This window comes from Labeo rohita, unplaced genomic scaffold, assembly GCF_022985175.1.
Source record: "Labeo rohita strain BAU-BD-2019 unplaced genomic scaffold, IGBB_LRoh.1.0 scaffold_305, whole genome shotgun sequence".
In the NCBI taxonomy this organism is placed as follows: Eukaryota; Metazoa; Chordata; class Actinopteri; order Cypriniformes; family Cyprinidae; genus Labeo; species Labeo rohita.
In genome coordinates, this window is record NW_026129223.1 from 66,804 (window position 1) to 85,937 (window position 19,134).

At 35.2% G+C, this 19,134-nt stretch overlaps 1 protein-coding gene across 1 annotated transcript; it reads right to left on the minus strand.

Annotated features, from left to right (window-relative positions):
• Positions 1-2,427: 2,427 nt before the first annotated feature.
• On the minus strand, positions 2,428-17,517 carry LOC127160255 (ribonuclease inhibitor-like; the record flags this gene model as incomplete). The annotated part of the gene is made up of 4 exons (XM_051102908.1): positions 2,428-2,703; positions 3,368-3,541; positions 13,668-13,841; positions 17,344-17,517. Coding segments are annotated over 4 exons (733 nt in total), but the record flags the coding sequence as incomplete, so codon positions are not given.
• Between the last annotated feature and the right edge of the window lie 1,617 nt (positions 17,518-19,134).

A 19,134-nucleotide genomic window follows, 5' to 3' on the forward strand; every position in this document is an offset into this window, starting at 1 on the left:
CCTTCATACTGTAATATAATTAATGTATTCTGATGAAAGAACTTTTTATATTTGATGGTCTTGCATTAATATTTTCTGCTGCACTACTGTATACTGTATGTTACATTTACTTCTGAATATGTCCATGGTTGTTACATTTAAAATACTTTATTTACTGCTGGGAAGTTTAAATGTACAACAGTGCATCATATTGTAAAAGGCCTTGTTTTAGTGTTGCTGTCCTGTGAGGAAAACAAAATAAAAAATAAAACAAAACAAAATCAGTACTTCTCATTTCTATGTGAATACTTAAGGAATGCGTTACACTCCACCACTTTGCTATTTTGCTAATTACACAAACAAAGTTCATTGCTGGAATATTAATAGATAGTTGCCAAACACAACTGCGTGTGATATCAAAGGCTGCTTCTGAAGGACTCAGAGCGGTCCAGCCTACGGAGGACTGTTATTGTTGCCTAGCAACTGTGACAGCCGCTATTGATGAGCGGCATTAATGCTTGTAAGCGAACTATTATATTTAGCTGCATAAAACTTGATGAATTTATTGAAAACCTGTCTGTCACCATGGTCTATAATAATCAATAATGCAATAAACAACATAAAATCACATTTTAGTAAGATATAAGTCAACAATTAACCAATTTATATTTTGTATTTTTCATGTCATTACAATAATCATTACAATCAAGTCTAAATCTAATACTTACTTTTAAAGTACAATTTGGTAATTAAAAGTCAAAAACTAACAATTCAGGCTCCAGTTATTTTTATTTTCAGAAATATATTGTAATAATGTAAATTATATTAAAAATAATGCATTTTTCGAACCACCAAGCATGTAAGCATGTTCTAGTACACCCCCAAAACAAAATCAAGACTCTGTTAAAGAGCAGAATAGGACCCCTTTAACCATACATAACAACCTGTCTTTTTACTTAAGTACCAGATATAGGTGTCATGACATAAAATGTTGTTTATTAACATTAATGTACTGTGAATTAACATGAACTACCAATGAACGACTACATTTTCATTCATTTACAGTACATTAACAAAGATTAATAAATACTGTAATAAATGTATTGTTTATTGTTCACTCATGTTAGTTAATACATTAGCTAACATGAACTAATGAAATCTTATTGTATAGTGTTATCATATAAATGTATAGACCTACAGATTTATTTACATCATTGCATGTGTTATTATATTATTCACATTTCTCCAAAATCAAGTTCAAATACCATGTTTTTGATCAGCGAATGTTTTTTTTCCATCATTACCACCACATCAGAGGCCGTACTTGCACTGAATTTGTTTTCATGAACTTGCAGGTTATAACAGTATAGTTTTCTGTTGCTCAGTTTTTTCTGTTATTTTGCAAAATATCATATTATAAAAGATGATACTTCACACAAGCTATTTGACTGTGACTCGACAACAAATGCTCCTCAAATACTGTAAAGCTGCTTTGACACAATCTGTATTGTTAAAAGCGCTATAGAAATAAAAGTGACTTGACTGTTTCACAAGAGGTTCTTTGTGGCGAAAGAAGGTTCTTCAGATTATGAAAAGGTAAGAAAGAGATTGTTCTTTAAAGAAACTTTGACCCTGCAGTGTCAGTTCTAGACCACAGTAACTGGGGGGAACAGGCTGGGGCCCCTTGTGCTTTTAGGGGACACACTTTTATAATGAATCTTAAGCTACTTTAATACAGTATTATTCATTCAGTCATTTTTTTACCATGTCAATCGAGCCATTGTGACAAGATGTCACAACGCGGTCCATTTGAATATTATTAAATTAAATCCCACCCACGGAAATTTGAATTGATGTGCTGCGGAGAGCCACTTCAACGAACCGCAGCATGGCGGGTAATAACAGGCATTGACTAGAGTAGCCGATTCAGAGCAGTAATGCACCGCAGACGTGTGCAGTACAGGGGGTCCAAACACATGTTGAAGCCGCGATCTACTCCAGTTGCCACGTCGGAGCCATAACGTGCCGTAGACATGTGCAGTGTGTGGTAAGAGATTTATTCATCATACAGTGTAGATAACATAAGCTTCACTTATAATGCGATTGTTTTTTAAAATGCATAAACTTGCACTAGAATAGGCTAATCAGTGATGATGTTTTTTGATAATGTGAGGCTGCTTTTAGCCTCATGCTGGAGCTGGTTTCAGGCAATAAAATTAAGTATGTAAGCAATTAAATACATTAGCACGATAATATCATGTATTAGTGATCTCACAGGCTAATGATAGAACCCAACACTACTGTAGCGTATTATTTACTAACCCTCCATGCATCCTAGATGTAAATGACTTCCTTCTTCCAGACGAACGCAAGCAGAGTTATGTTAAAATTGGCCTCACACAGCTCCGGGGGGAACTTTAACAGTTATACTTACTGGATGAGCTTGTTTAAGAAGCTTCTGTAGACATCGTTAGATACTATAAAGTGTTTTGGTTTAAACTGTTGAAGTGATTTTAATCATTTTGATTCTTGTATGTGAATGTTACTGACCTCAATCTCTCCAGTTTACAGTGTGAATCCTTCAGTACGTCACATAAGTGATTCACTCCTGTGTTTTTTATTTGATTCCAGCTCAGGTTCAGTTCTCTCAGGTGTGATGGGTTTGATTTCAGAGCTGAAGTCAGGATGAGACACTGTTCCTCTGTAATTCTGCATCTACAAAGACTGAAGACAGAAAGAGAAAAGACAACGAATCAGATCTATGATGCATCATGAACAAATGCCATACATTCAAAATCATGGAAACTTCTAATATATGAATGAACAAACCAAGAGAGGACTATTTGAGGAGACTAGTTACAATCCAAGTCTGGACCCTCAGTCAACAAATAAGTCAATTTTGCCAATGAAAATTAATATGTAGAATCAATATAGAAACAGTAGTAAAGTTAAAATAATGAAATGGCCTATTTTCACATATCTAATGGAAGAAAATCAACAAATCAGTCAAATAAAATTATTGTTGATTTTTCAAGCCATTTTAGAGTGTAGTTTACAATTTCTAACTATACAAATATACTAAATATGCATTTCCCTTAATAAAACATTTAGTGAAATTTACTATTAGTCCAGTATAAATCTGTCAGAAACATCTACTGTAATTTGTTTTCACTTCTGTTTTATTTCACAGCAAAGATGTCACATTTCAGCAAGTTTCATGCTGCTTTTACAGATACACATAAAAACATTGTATTCCTGAATCTTCCTTCAGATGGAGAAATGCCAGAAAGTGCAGAACTGGAAATGATGTGACAAGAGTCCAGCGATCTTAAACTAAACAGTGAACTTTAATCTCACTGTCACTGCTGTACAGTATAATGATACTAACTCTAGTTTCTCCAGCTTGAATTGTGTTTTCATCAGTAGATCACTGAGGTTTTTCACTCCAGAGTCTCCTAGTTTATTCAAGCTCAGGTTCAGTTCTCTCAGGTGTGATGGGTTTGATTTCAGAGCTGAAGTCAGGATGAGACACTGTTTCTCTGTAATACTGCAATTATACAGACTGAAAACAGAAAGAGAAAAGACAATGAATCAGATCTATGATGATCAACTTACTAATGTGTTTTTCATCTTCCAGCAGACGTTTGCTGACAAATAAACAGTGATATCTGTGTGCAGGTAACATAGACTACACATAGTTTATTTAAATATACTACAAACTACACAAAAGTTACAAATGTACGCAAAGGTTGAAAATCAGCTAAATTACTCATTAAGACAGGGGTCATCACACTCAGTCCTGGAGGGCTGTAGAATCGTGTCAGGCCTCCTCTCTGATCAGTGCCCTTAGACTCATCCTAATATATTTATCTAGAGCCAAACATGCTTCATTCAAGCCATTTCTGCTCCATGTGTGTTGCTTCTCTACGCTGCTGAAGATGTAAAGCACTACAAGAGCTGCAGATGATGTGGTTATTAAAAAACAGCAGCAAAACAGACTTTCAAAAACATATTTTCACTAAAATTATTTAAAAAACAATGCAGTAAATAAGTGTAGTGTTAGATTTGGCAGGTCACGTCATTCAAGCTTGTATCATCTGATTCTCAGCTGATCCACGTCTACCTATAGGAATACAACACCTATCACTACTTCCTTATATAAGGTCCATTCAGTATTATTCAGCAGCTTATCACTTTGTTCAGGAGCGAACTACCCTCCTCCATCCCCAGCTCCTCCTTTCATCTGCAGTCAGGACTTGACCTTCTGATATTCCTCACCGAGTTAGACTTTATCCTATATTATGTTGTTATGCAGTGATGACATCACTGTTTACTCCACAGCTGCTTTATAAATGAATTAAACTCAATCTTAAATTGATGGACTTTACACATTTACTTGAACCAAACTGAATCAACATTAAACTGATTTTAACTGAATAATGACTGTTTACTATTGTCTTTTAACAGTTTGCATCACTGATTCACTGTTTTCTTGTTTATACCTGTAAAGATTCTTTGAAACTTTTCATTACATTAATTTTCTTGTATCGCTCATGCTGCGTATCACTGATATTAACTATATGGCTCAGCGTTATCGTCTTGGCAGAACTATTGTTCCAGCCACCAAAGATAGATTTACAAATAACGTGCCTGATTTATCTCAGCTACTCTGTGTACCCATTGATACACAGGATCTAGACAACATGACTAGCAACATGGGCACCATCTTCTCCAATATGTTAGAAGCTGTTGCCCCCATCAAATTGAAAAAGGTTGGAGAAAAACATACTGCACCATGGTACAACAGTAATACCCATTCTCTCAAGAAAGAAACTTGAGCGCAAATGGAGAAAAACTAACTTGGAAGTTTTTAGAATTGCGTGAAAAACAGTATGTCCAGATACAGACAGGCTTTAAAAGCTGCCAGGGTCAAGCATATCCACAAACTCATAGAAAATAACCAAACAATCCAAGGTTTTTATTCAGCACAGTGGCTAGATTAACAAATAACCAGATGCCACCCGATCTAAATATTCCCTTACAGTTTAATAGCAATGACTTTAATTTCTTCACTGATAAAATAGATAACATCAGAAATACAACAACCAATGTAGATTCTACTGTGTCTAATATGTCAACTTCTTTTGTCACACCTAAAGAAAAAACTGCAGTGCTTTACAATTAAAGGACAGGAAGAGTTAAATAAACTCATCACTGTCTCTAAACCAACAACATGCATATTAGATCCTGTACCCACTAAATTACTAAAAGAATAGTTACCTGTGGCAGAAGAACCGCTTCTCAATATTATCAACCCATCGTTATCTTTAGGTCCCTAAACCATTCAAGCTGGCGGTTATTAAGCCTCTTATTAAGAAACCACAACTAGACCCTAGTGAGCTGGCAAATTACAGACTCATTTCTAATCTTCCATTTATGTCTAAAATTTTAGAGAAGCTGTATCTGCTCAACTGTGCTCATTCTTGCAAAAAAATGCTATCTATGAAGAATTTCATCAGGTTTCAGGCCCCATCACAGCACAGAAACTGCACTTGTTAGAATCACTAATGACTTGCTTCTTGTGTCAGACCAAGGCTGCATCTCATTGCTAGTTTTACTTGATCTTAGTGCTGCGTTCAACACTATAGATCATGACATACTAATAGATCAACTACAAAACTATGCGGGTATCCAAGGGCAGGCTTTAAGATGGTTTAGATCCTATATGTCCGATCGCTACCACTTTGTTTATTTAAATGGGGAGTCATCTCAGTTATCACAAGTATAGTATGGGGTGCCACAAGAATCTGTCCTAGGTCCTCTACTATTTTCTGACACTCTCTCTGTTTAAATCTAGACACATCTTTTTAGCCAGGCATTCAAAAAATGCATCTCATAAACTTTTCCTGCAGTTATATCTGATCAAATGTTCATTATTAATCTTTTAGCTCTGGTTGAACAAATTGTTCTTTTCTTAGTTTGAACAGCAGCTACACTAATTATGTTCCTATTTGTTCTCTGTTTCTGCCATGGGATTGACATCCCGTGGTAACTAGGAACTCCAGTCTGGATCCAGAACACTTAAGAAGAGTTAATGCCAACCCCTCAGAGGACTTCAGATGATGCCAACCCTGAAACAACATGTCATTAAATGATCTTTACCACACATCTCTGCCATATGTACATCAACTTGACATAGTCACCGCTAGTATGTCATGATCTATAGTGTCGAACGCAGCACTAAGCTACTAGTAAATATATTGTAAACACTTTAATTTGGTGTAAAGTTGCTTTGCAACGATATGTATCGTGAAAAGCGCTATACAAATTTGTTTGAATTGAATTTAATTGAATTGAAATAACGTAGAGAGAAAATTTCTATGTACAGGGTGGGCCATTTATATGGATACACCTTAATAAAATGGGAATGGTTGGTGATATTAACGTCCTGTTTGTGGCACATTATAAGTGGTCAGAAACTTGTAAATAACTCATGAAAGAATAAAGTTACATTAAAACCAAGCACACCATTGTTTTTCTTGTGAAAATTCCCAATAAGTTTGATGTGTGATGTATCCATATAAATGGCCCACCTTGTATTCTTGTTCCTGTTTGCAATAGCATTGCATACTGTGCTGTAACATGTTGTAGTACTGCTGTACTGGACAAAGCTGGTAAAATGACGTGACCCTCTCATGACTGTATGCTCTGCTCACATGCTCTGATAATAATAGTTTTGTAGGACTATACATTATTTTGATAATTAGTCAAAAAAATTATATCTAATTCTGTTTCATAGAACTGAATAAAATAAAAATATTATAATATATTGAGATTTAATATTCATATATTTTCTGTCCAATTTTATTTTTACTATTTTAATGAACATGGTTATTTTATTGGCTTGTAATTTTTTTTTTTTTTTTATTCAGTATCATTAACATTACTGAGTTAAATTAAAAAGTCTTACAAAATGACTATATTAATTAATAAAATTATCAATAATTGTTACAAGGCAGTTTCAGTTTCAGCCAAGAATGTTCATTTCGGTACATCCCTAGATTTTTATGTAAAAAGAAACATTTTCAGGCTGATACAAGACCCCACATATGTAAATAATTGAACACAAAATTTCAGCATATTTTATTACCTCAAGACGACTCGCAGTACCCGCTGCAGCTGTCTGTTATCAGTTGTAGTGGTTTTTGTAATTTAGCCGAGTTAAATTATGAATGAATGACGCATAGTAGTTCTGCTCTAAGCATGGACAAGTTTTTGAAAAGACAACAAGTGGCAGGTAAATGTAAAGTAGAGGATGAATCTACTTCAAAGATCACAGCTACAACAGAGAAGAAAATATGAGAAAATCTGTTAAAAAAAACAATGAATGCTATTACATAGTACAAAAAATAATACATAGTAAAGCTGCCTGCTTTACTTTTAATGTTTCTACTCTAAAAGTGACTAGTTCCTTTTTTAGTTTTTTTTTTTTCAGTAAGTTGTCACACACTGAATTTTAATTATTATGTTTCAAATTAAATCTGAAGTTGTGTTTATGTTTATGTGTCAATGCAGGGGTGGGGCTTGAATTTTTTTTATTCTGGAAAAGTGGGGCCCGGCAGAAAAAGTTTGGGAACCACTGCCTTAACCATTGCAATCATGTGCTCAACATTGGATTCAATGCACAATGCTGTAAAACATGTTGTAAAAACACAATGCTCTTTACAGAGTGCTCACTAAAAATATGCACAGGAATGTTTGAAAGCAGCTGTTCTGTTTACACTAAGGGGGTAATAGCTACTGCCCCTTCTCTTATTTATAAGCTAGGCTGCATGGATGGGCAGGGAGTTTTTGCCCAGAACAGAACCATACTGCTAATTCAAACTGTACTGTCAATAGGGCTGTGATGGTCGCAATGACAACCGCACCACTATAGTAGTCGATTGCCACTGCAGAGGTCTGTTGCCACCAGCAGTAGTGCACGTGATAGCACACACTCTATAACAAGCATAAAATGCAGTGTTTCTGCTACATTCATTCTGCCAGTGCCAGTGTTTAGTGTTCCACGTTCAAGCACACACAATAGACTAAAGCTTGCCACAAAACATCGGCAAAAGTAATTACCATGAATGTGTCAGGGGGAAATAGTAAAGAGATATTCAAATTGTTTATTAATAAACTAGTATTTTCAGAGTCAGTGTCACAAAGATGAAGTTGATGCTCCTGACTTGCCATCTGGTCATTGAACATGCCTTTAGAGAGAAATGCATCTTTATGAATTACATAATAAGTTTTGTTTTTGATTTGAATTATTTCATTTTAAAGTAGCAAAGTAGGCTAATAATTTAAAGCTCTCTATAAGTTTTAAATGTTTGTGTATTTTTGATATTATTAACTGAAATTATTGGATATTGGGTTTGGTATTTGAGCTGCTGTATGGGCAATACGTGAAGTGGACAGAAACAACTTACTTTGCAAGTCTCCATTACACAAAAATATACAGTATAGAATATAGACACATTAACTATACAAAAATATAAGAATATACACATAAATATACAAATATATATTGTGCAACAAACAAGGTAACAGTCAGTGATGTTAATGGGAAGTTCGTTTTTAAAGGGTCATGAAACCCCAGACTACTTTTTTTCTGAGATTTTAGCAGAGATGTTTGTGTTGCACATCATAGGAGACAATGTTAGCATCTGTTCATTTTAATTGTTGGAGAAAAGTGGTTCATTTTGAGCTTTTTGCAAAATTGTTGTGTTCCATGCTTAAAATCTACATCGTGTTGACGTCACAGTTTGTGACACAGTTGTGATCATCATAGTTTGTGACGCGGTAAAGGACTATAGTACTTCAATGACACGTCAGTGTCTCATAATTATTCATGAGACTGTGTGTTCTTATCCAATCAGAAGACGCTTTGCTTAATTATTCACAACAGCATGTGTGACAGACACTTCAGACTGTGAGATTGTGTACATTAACTGTGAGAAACGTTCATGGATTGAAGGAGAATGTTTGTTTTTTCTTTGTAAGAGTTTGGCACAAATGTGATTCATTCAGTGAGTGTAACTGGTTTCACAGCTCCTTGATGCAACCCATCAAAAGGCTTCAAAACACCGCAAAATAAGTTATAGAAGTTATTATAAAAGCAATTTCTGTGCTTGATTTCATACTCCTGTACATCTCCCAGACAGCAGAAGTGTGAAGAGGCTGTGCTGTGGATGTGTATTGTCCCTGATGATGTTGTGGGTCTCATGATGACCCTAGTGCTGTAAATATCCTGAAGTGATAGGAAGGTTACTCCACAAATGAACTGTGCACTTTTTAACAGTGTTGGTCAAGCTACTTGGAAAATGTTACTGTTCATTAAATGAAGCTTCACTACACTGAAGATATCCTCCTGGGAAATGTAGCAAGCTAAGCTACAGTAACACAGCAAAAATTATTTTGTAATTTTTGATAAAAAAAAAAAATGTAATTTTTATATTGAACCAACTTTATTTCAAGTCAGTGCTCACCAGTGTTAATTTTGACAGCAAATTCTGATTTAGTCTTAGTCTTTGGAATAATACACCATTTAGTTTTAGTCCTATTTTAGTCATCTGAAATCTTTTAGTCTTAGTCTAGTTTAGTTGACTAAATATCATAAGAGTTTTAGTCTTAGTTTAGTCTTAAGTCTTTTAGTCTTAGTCTAGTTTTAGTAGACCAAATATTAGCAGATTTTTCTCCATAATTCACGTAATTGTAAGTATATTACAATATATGGAAGCATATAGAGAATACAGGCACATATCTAATTGTTGTAATAAAAAACATTTATTTTATTAAAATAATTTTTTTCACAAAAATAACCATAAGACCTGCTCTCCCTGAACAATATACATGCTCCCTGAAAAAGATATGCATTGTCCCTGAATTATATGATATTGTATAATTTATATAAAACTTCATATGTGAAGTTTGACCAGATGTCAAGACCAAGCTCTGACATTTCTGTCTGTCTGTCTGTTCATGAGACATACCGCTGCCCTCGGACCGCGTGCACAAAACGTTAGCGTGTTGCTAACGAGCAAAGTCAACTTAAATTAACCAAAGCTTTGTAACCAAGACTGTGCAACCAAGTATAATGTATAACTAAATATAATGTATAACAAACGTCCTCATAACTTGAAAACCGCGGCTTTTGAAAATGGCTTTGCCAAAATCAACCTGCCCTCAAAAGATTCGCTCTGATTGGATTTCCCCACAAAAGGGAAGTTCTTATTGGATCTCTTCTCCATTCATCCCGCCCCAACATTTTCCTCTCGTTTTTATTCGTTGACTAAAGTGTCAGTTAAATTTCGTCATCGTCTTTGTCATCATATCTGACATTTTATTTAGTTTTTATTTAGTTTTCGTCTGTAAAAAATGTTCGTTGACGAATATTTTTCGTCATAGTCTTCGTCAACGAAATTAACACTGATGCTCACAGTATCAGTATCATGTACATGTAGTATGATTTACCTCATACTGTGACATAGGAAAAATACATTTTTGCTGCCGGCCGGAAATGACCCAAACTGCTACCTTTTCAGAAATTAAAAAAAACAAACCCCACTGTCTTTTAATTAACAATAAACACTTTGTCAAAGCTGGTTTGTGGCTTCATTGTATACAGATACATTTATATGTGGGAGGAATAATAAGGTTTGATTGACACTTTGAGGAGCCAATGGAGTTACGAGGTTTAGTGGCGTCACTTACTGATCCAGGATCAGTGATCCTTAGCAGTTATTTTTCTGATTTGAGTTTGAGACTCAGAAATGCCTTGAAAAATGTAGCTTTTGTTGACGCTCCCATGTTACTTGATCAAAAAAAGAGCTTTACTACTGAAAAGCTTTTTGATTCAGAAAACATTGACACTAACACCATGCTATTGAGAAATGTAGTTAAACTAGTAGACCAACACTGCTTTTTAATCATGTGCTGGAGAGCTTTCCTGTCCTGAACTGTGCAACTTCCACACCACTTTCACCTGTACATCTGTAAAAGTTGCTGAGGATTTCGCTTCCCATGCCAAATTCTGAGGGAGAGTGTCGGTCTGAGGGTGAAGAGAGTCTCTGTTATTGCTGAGTTGTAATCAATAAAAAGCATTTGCACATGTGTGTCGTTACCCTCCAAATGTGTGAGTGCTGTGTGGATGACAGTGTTGACAGCATCATCAGTGGCCCGATTTTGTCAATATGCAAATTTTAATAAGTCTAAGGTGGCTGGAATGGTCCTTTTTATATAGGACTTGACTAGCAAACCCTGACTGCCCATCCGGGATGTCATCTGGGCTGCCAGATGTAATATCCCCCCAGAATCAGACTATAATGTCTCTTGGTCTTCCTGATTGATTTGCATAGTTTGAATCTGGCCTTTTTGTATTCCTCAAAGTCACCTGATCAAACACGGTGGAGTAAGTGTGTAGCACAGCCTGCACCTCACAGTTGGGGATCACACCTCACTCGGGACAATCCCCCAGCTCCTTGATAAGGAGGTGCAACTCTACTTAATCTCTACACAATCTCTGGATTGGATGGACCAATATTTCCTTTCTTTTTCTCTTTTTAAGAAGAAAGAGGACAATACATTTTGTATTGTTCTGTGATTTTTTTTTTTAATACGCATCAGACTCAATATGTAAGGTTTCTGTGCATGATTAATTTTTAGGATAACAAATACAAAAAACATAAATAAATAAAATAATATATTAAAAATAACAGACTCAATGTTCAAGTGTCAGACTTTTGGACCTGTTTTTCTTTGTTTTACCCCCCCGTCTTTATTCCTGAGTTTCCTTATTTGGTAATTTTCCTGTTCTTGTTTAGTTTGATTGCTTTATCCTATGCACCTGTGTTCCTAATTACCCCTTGTCAGAGATTTTCTTAGTATAGGGAGATGAGAGGGTCTGTATTAGTTACTATGGACCTTTTAGCTCTCTTCCTATATCCGGTAAGCGAAGCAGTGTATCCCCACTTCCGGTCCCATCGCAACGCAATGAAAACTAATGGGAGAATCCTCTCTTTCCTTTCTTTCGCTGGTGTTACTGCAGTGTGTTTGGCTGCTTTTATTCTAAACGATGACACACTGCCTCAGTTTTCGCAATTTCCTGACACAACACGGATGAGATGCGTGGGATGAATTAAGGTCCTTCTTAAATATTACGGGGGAGCACGTTCGCGTGGAGTATACACTTCGAAACTGAGGATGTTTAGGCCTACATCTCATATCACCTGCTGAAATGTTCCTATTAATATATTTGTCTTCCAAATGTGCATTCTGGATAATAAATTAATTTAACCTGCTGCAGTCAATGGGTCTTCTCATTAGCAACGTCTTTCTCGTCATATTTTATACCTGTTTACATTAAAATATATTATAAATAAACACCCTTACAAAATTAACCATGGATTACTATAGTAAATGTAGTAACCATGTTATATTTTATTTTTTCCGCAGACTGATTTCATTTGTATTGCCATAGTTTTACTACACATACTATGGTTAATTTTCGTAAGAGCGGTATTACAATAGATGAATGAATGCGCGGGCGTTGCCTTAAAGAAATAACAATGTTGAACATTTTAGCTAATTAATCTTAGACAGTATAAGGCATTGACAGTGTGATTTGAGTGTTAATTAAGAATTTCGGCATAAACGTGAATTACATACAGTGCGATGTCTGTGAATGAAAAATGACAGAATAAAGACAAAAATTTCATACAAATGAATAAATATGTTGATTCTGATTTTATTCATCAGGTTTCACACACACTGCAGCACTGACGCACTGTGGTGAAATCACGCATGTTTATAAGCCATGGGTTTCTCAGATCGGTACGTTGGATTAAAACTACAAGTTCCTTTGAGTTTGGAAAATTCTGTGCACGGTAATCATCAGAATATTTCTTCGCCTGTCTCTGAAAATGTCCGGATTTTGAAATCATCCTGCAGATGCTCATTTTAACAGGCTTTTGTTCAACTAGGTGATTACAGCATATTGAAAAATATACATAACCTGAAGAATCGATACACTGCTTCGACAAGGTGAATGTTGTGAATGTGAATGTTACTGAGTGAATGTTACTGAGCTCAATCTCTCCAGTTTACAGTGTGAATCCTTCTGTGTTTTTTTATTTGATTCAAACTAAGGTTTAGGATCTATGATGATCATAATATTGAAGAGGCATTTAGTTTCTAATAGTTTGTTTTGAGTCACGTTAGTTTTGTATGAGGGCAGGCACTGCTTCTACTTCTTTTACTTTATTTTATTTATTTAATGCCTCCATTCTTTATTCTCTAATGCAGGGATGTCAAACTCTGGTCCTGGAGGGCCACAGCCCCGCAGAGTTTAGATGCAACCCTAATTAAACACACCTGATCCAGCTAATCAAGTGCTTCAGGCTTAATTGGAAACTGCATAGTATGTGTGTTGGAGCAGGGTTGGAACAAAACTCTGCAGGGCTGCGGCCCTCCAGGAACTGAGTTTGACACCCCTGCTCTAATGAAAGGCTGATTTCTGCATTTACACACTTACTATAAAAAAAAAAACCTTACAAAATGTGACCAATATGGCAAAACCAGTGCACTGCTTTAAACAATATAACTTAAGACCTGCTGTCGTAAAATAAATAAACTTTAACTGTACTAACTGTAGTTTCTCCAGCTTGAATTGTGTGTTCATCAGTAGATCACTGATCACTTTCACTCCAGAGTCTCCTAGTTTATTCCTGCTCAGGTTCAGTTCTTTCAGGTGTGATGGGTTTGATTTCAGAGCTGAAGTCAGGATGAGACACTGTTCCTCTGTAATTCTGCATCTACACAGACTGAAAACAGAAAGAGAAAAGACAATGAATCAGATCTATGATTACTAATGTGTTTTTCATCTTCCAGCAGACGTTTGCTGACAAATAAACAGTGATATCTGTGTGCAGGTAACATGAAGAAAGATTACACATAGTTCATTTAAACATACTACAAACTACACAAAAGTATGCAAAGGTTGAAAATCAGCTAAATTACCCATTAAGACAGGCGTCACCACACTCAGTCCTGGAGGGCCGGTGTCCTACAGAGTTTTGCTCCAACCGTAATCAAACACACCAAGGTCTTAATACTGTAGGTTTACTTGAATCTTCCAGGCAGGTGTGTTGAGGCAAGTTGGAGCTAAACTCTGCAGGACACCGGCCCTCCAGGATCAAGTTTGGTGACCCCTGCATTAAGATGTGAGCTATTTATCCAAGTTACGAGGTTTCACTTGATAACATTAACTACATTAGTTAACATGAACTGATGATAAACAACTAGTACAGCATTTAATCACCTTAATCTAAGTTTCAACATTTACTAATACAGTTTTTGAATTCAAAAGTTTTCTGTTAATTAGTTAATACACTGTGAACTGACATGAACATATATTAGATATGACATTAGATATGTTTAATAGCTAATGTTAACAAATGAAATTGTTACTGTCTACTACTGTCATAAATCACTTTAGTCTCACAGATCAATGTTCAAACATACTGTAGACTAAACAATTACTAAACAAGTCAACAACAAAGACTGTCTGCATTTTTTGTTTGTTTTTTTGCTTTTTTTGTTTGTTTGTTTTTTTGTTTTTAATAGGGAAAAAATATGTCCTTACACTGACGACATTCAAACACTTTTGCTTTAGTGCTGCACTGATCAGGACACTTGAGGCAGATACTGATCACTGTTTCTTAAAATGTTCTTGTTCCATTTTTAAAATTTACAGTATATGCTGCACCAAAATTAGACATTTTACATTTTGTGAAACACACGCTTTAAATTAAAAGCAGTTGTGAATAGTTGTCAAAAAAGCAAAATGTTATTCTTGAAAAATCAGTGCTCAATATTAATAATTTTATAAATCCAAACATTTTGTGAAAAATTATTTGGTGGGGGACAAATAAAACTGTAGCACTAAATCTGGTAAAATGTTACACATTGCTGTTTGCATTGTGTTATAAAAGGCTTCTATGAATATATATATATATATATATATATATATATATATTTATTTTTATTTATATTTATTTCTACATAAATATATACTAAAACACTTTTTTTAATAAGGCATCAACATATGATAGATAAAACAAACTGTACAGCACAAAATGTTCAGAGTATTTATTTAAGATATATTTATCTTTGCTATGCCATGTTTTGTTCTGACACAAAACAAAACAACAAAACAAACAAACAAAAAAACTGCAAGATATATGCAAATACGCTTTATAGACATTTATCTACAATTTAAGTATAATAATGGGAACACTGAATGATCTTGGAGAGAGTTTTACTGAGTTGACTGTTGTAACTGAACACGATCAGAGTCTATATTTATTAGAGCAAAGGACGTCCAGCACGTGTGGGTCACCGAGGGTGAGAAATCACAATGTATATAGTGTTCTTCTAGTCATGAGCTAATGTAGTCATGACTGACATTTACATTGTATACTTAGTTAGGCATGAAGTAAGGTAGCTGAATCACGAATCAGGAAATTACCCCCTTTCCTTGTCTGATCTTGTCTAGGGCTAACTGAGATCATCAGCCAGTTCATGGATCTCTCTCCTAATGAGCTGATGATCTCAATCAGGTGTGTTAAATAAGGGAGACATGCAAAATGTGCAGAGCAGGATTGAGAACCACTGGTCTAGAGTATAAGAAGTGCACATCTGACAGGCTTCTCCACTTCTCCTTTCTCTCTGCTCTTACTCTCTCACTCTGACTGATGGGTGCGGCTAGTTCTCTTATAGACTTATTCTTCTCACATTTATATGATTTATGGTTTATGACTTTATAGGTTTATAGATTTATAGATTAAACATAGAAGTTAGACTAACTTAGTTTGATTTAGACTGATTGAGAACACCTTAAATTAAATTTATGTTATTTAGTTTATTTGTGAAATGATTGGATTGAACATGCTTATTGAAATTTCATTTTATTTTTTTAGTTTCAAGTTATGGTTCTTCTGTTACTCATTTGCATTTCTGAAAACTTATAAATAAATATGTAATTTCTCCGACCCACCCCGTCTGATGTGGATTCAATTTTGCATCACCGACAGATGCAGCAGAGAAAAGTGTTTACATGAACGTTATTGTAAGGATTTAAATATTCATCTGTACCTCACATTAAGCTATCGAATACCTTCAGAAGACTTGGAATATTGTGCACAAAACATTGTGCTTTTAGTGCTTGTATGTCTTTTGTGTGGTTTAACAGTAACACAGAACAGTAACACAATATCAGATTTAGATCAGCCCTGTCTGACTGGTATACCTGCAAGGAATAATAGTTTTAAAAACAAGCTCTATTAATTGCAAAATTTTTCTTTGAACATTTGAATACACAAATAAATTGATAAATATTCGAAAACAAAGTCTAATAGAGTGATTTGAAAGAAACTAGAGTGACAAACTCAGGAGAACAGAAATGTCCCACAGAACAGAAGAGCAAAACCTCACTAGATCATGATTTTCAGTTTACAAATACAGAGTGTGCAATTACAAGCCTCAAGATCTTTCAGAAGGAGTGAGAGAAAACTGGCTTGTGAAACTGATTTTTTTTTTGATCATCTGGAGACTCACAGACCTGCTGTAGAGATACAGTGATAGATTGAATCTGAGCTTGATGACAATTAAACTACAGTGTGTTCAGAAACGTTTAAATAATTTGACTAAAATGCTATCTAGAAGGCTATCTATCCAAGACTGTAAAGGGTCTAAAAATAAGTGTGAAAGAAAAATTCATTTTACTTATCTATGTGCTTATGGAATATTGTGTAATATTGCTTTATTTAAACCTGCTATAAGAATGACATAAGAGAAGGGTGTTAGGGCCCTAAATATAAAAATTTGATTCTTGAGAGTATGACGTAGCAGAATGTATTTATCTGACTCTTACTACGTGTGGAAAGTTACCAGTTAGGAGATGTAACCTTGTAGGCTAGGTATAAATTGGAGTGAGCCCTCCCTTAGTCGCACTCTGCAGTAACCTGTGTTTCTGTATGACTGTCTGACCTTCTTTGCAAAGAATAAATTTATAAAAGTCATTTGACTGAGTTTGCCTCTTACTTTTAGTGAGAGTCGGTTCGATTTTGCCACAACATAATGCAATTGCAATTGTCTGTATGTATGTGCTGTACTTGTGGCAGAATTTACAATAAAGCTGACTTTGACTTTGATCATCAGTACAACAAAACCTGCAGCATCTGATCATTATGATGCAACAAATTGTCCAGATTATTGTATTATGTACATCATTTATTTATTTTACATCATTTCATCACATCTCACCTCAGTATCTTAAGTTGACAGTTTGGATCCTGTAGTAAATCATTGAGCTCCTTCACTCCTGATTGTCCAGGATCATTTCCTGTGAGATCCAGCTCTATCAGGTGTGAAGGGTTTGACCTCAGAGCTGAAGCCAGAGCTTTATAACCTTCTTCAGTGATACTGCAGTCTGAAAGTCTAGAACCAGAATAACAAATGACAGAGGGGCAAAGTCAAAGATGCTTCAAGAGAGGCTTGATGCTTTTAGACATACAGTAATTGCTTACTTTTATTAGGTTATGGATTTGGATATATATTCAGACATTCTCAAATACTACTTTTTGTCAAGTTTTAAGTATATTCTGTTTAAAAAAAGATAATGTTCAGTTTTTGCATTATTTTTACTGCAGTCACACCTGAACATAGAGAAAGCATTTTGTTACACAACATAAAATTTCAGTAAAAATGGAAGAAAAATTTACAGGAATTCTTTATCAGAGCTTAATTCATGTGGGTCTGATCTGATTCAACCTCTTATTCGAGTCTTCTGACAGTTTTACTATTTTTTTATAGTCACCAGTTCATTTGTGTGATGTATTATTGTGTGTGTACAGTGATTGAGTCTGTTTTGCACTCATGATGTTTAACTGCTTCCTTGCTGTGTGTTACTGGTTACTGGGACCAAAATTGCCACAACGACAGCAATGGTAAATTATGACCTTGATAGGACTTTTTTTTTCCTGGAAAGAAGCTCATAAATCCTACAAAAGTTATGTGAAAGTCTAAAACTGCAGAAAGTCTTGTGTGAGGGGTACGTTTAGGGCAGGGGTTGTTGTAAAAGTTTCCTTGTTCAAAATAAATTGCTCTGAAGAGTGGTTTGGTTTGAACAGCAGCTACGCTAATTATTATCCTATTTGTTCTCTGTTTCTGCCATGGGACTGACATCCCGTGGTAACTAGGAATTCACAAGCTCCAGAAGAAGAGATGATGCCAACCCCTCAGAGGACTTCAGATGATGCCGACCCTGAAACAACATACAGCACTCCCAAATTTTGCTACTAATTTATAGTGTTCTTTGTCTGTTTGATTACATCATTATTGATCTTTACCACACATCTCTGCCATATGTACATCAATTTGACAATCACCACTTTAGTAAGCTACTACTAAATATATTGTAAAAACTTAAATTTGCAGTAAAGTTGCTTTTGAATGATATGTATCATGAGAGGCACTATACCAATAAATTTAATCGAATTTGAATTGAAGAGGTTTTGAAGTCAGATAGACCTTTATTAACAAGTTAACAAAAGGCTAAGTAATGTTTGAACGTCACTCCAGAGTCTCATCTCAAACACACATATAAACATCCTGAAGGTGTTTGCAGTACTACATATATGCACCGTTTTTTTTTGGACAAGCTTTTTTTTTTTTACCATATATGAGCTCCTGAAGGTTGATCAATAGCTGTCATGTATTTCTAGCTCCTGAACAGGTTCTTTCCATACATGAGTGTTTTTCAAGCTTTAAATAGTTCTCTTTGCTCTAAGCTCACTGCACAGAGTTACTACACATAGTCAGATGATAATAGTAGAATATTTTTCTCTTATGCATAGGCATAATTCTATGTTTCATATTGATTCAAGATTAATGAAAATATTCTACAGGGTAGGCAAGTTCGGTCCTGCAGAGTTTAGCTCCAACCCTAAAAAAAATCTGTTTGACTAGTGTTAGAGCTAAACTCTGCATGACAGCAGCTCTCTAGGACCTCCCTGGTTTAGGGGTAGGGTTGGGGTAAGGGGATAGAAGATACAG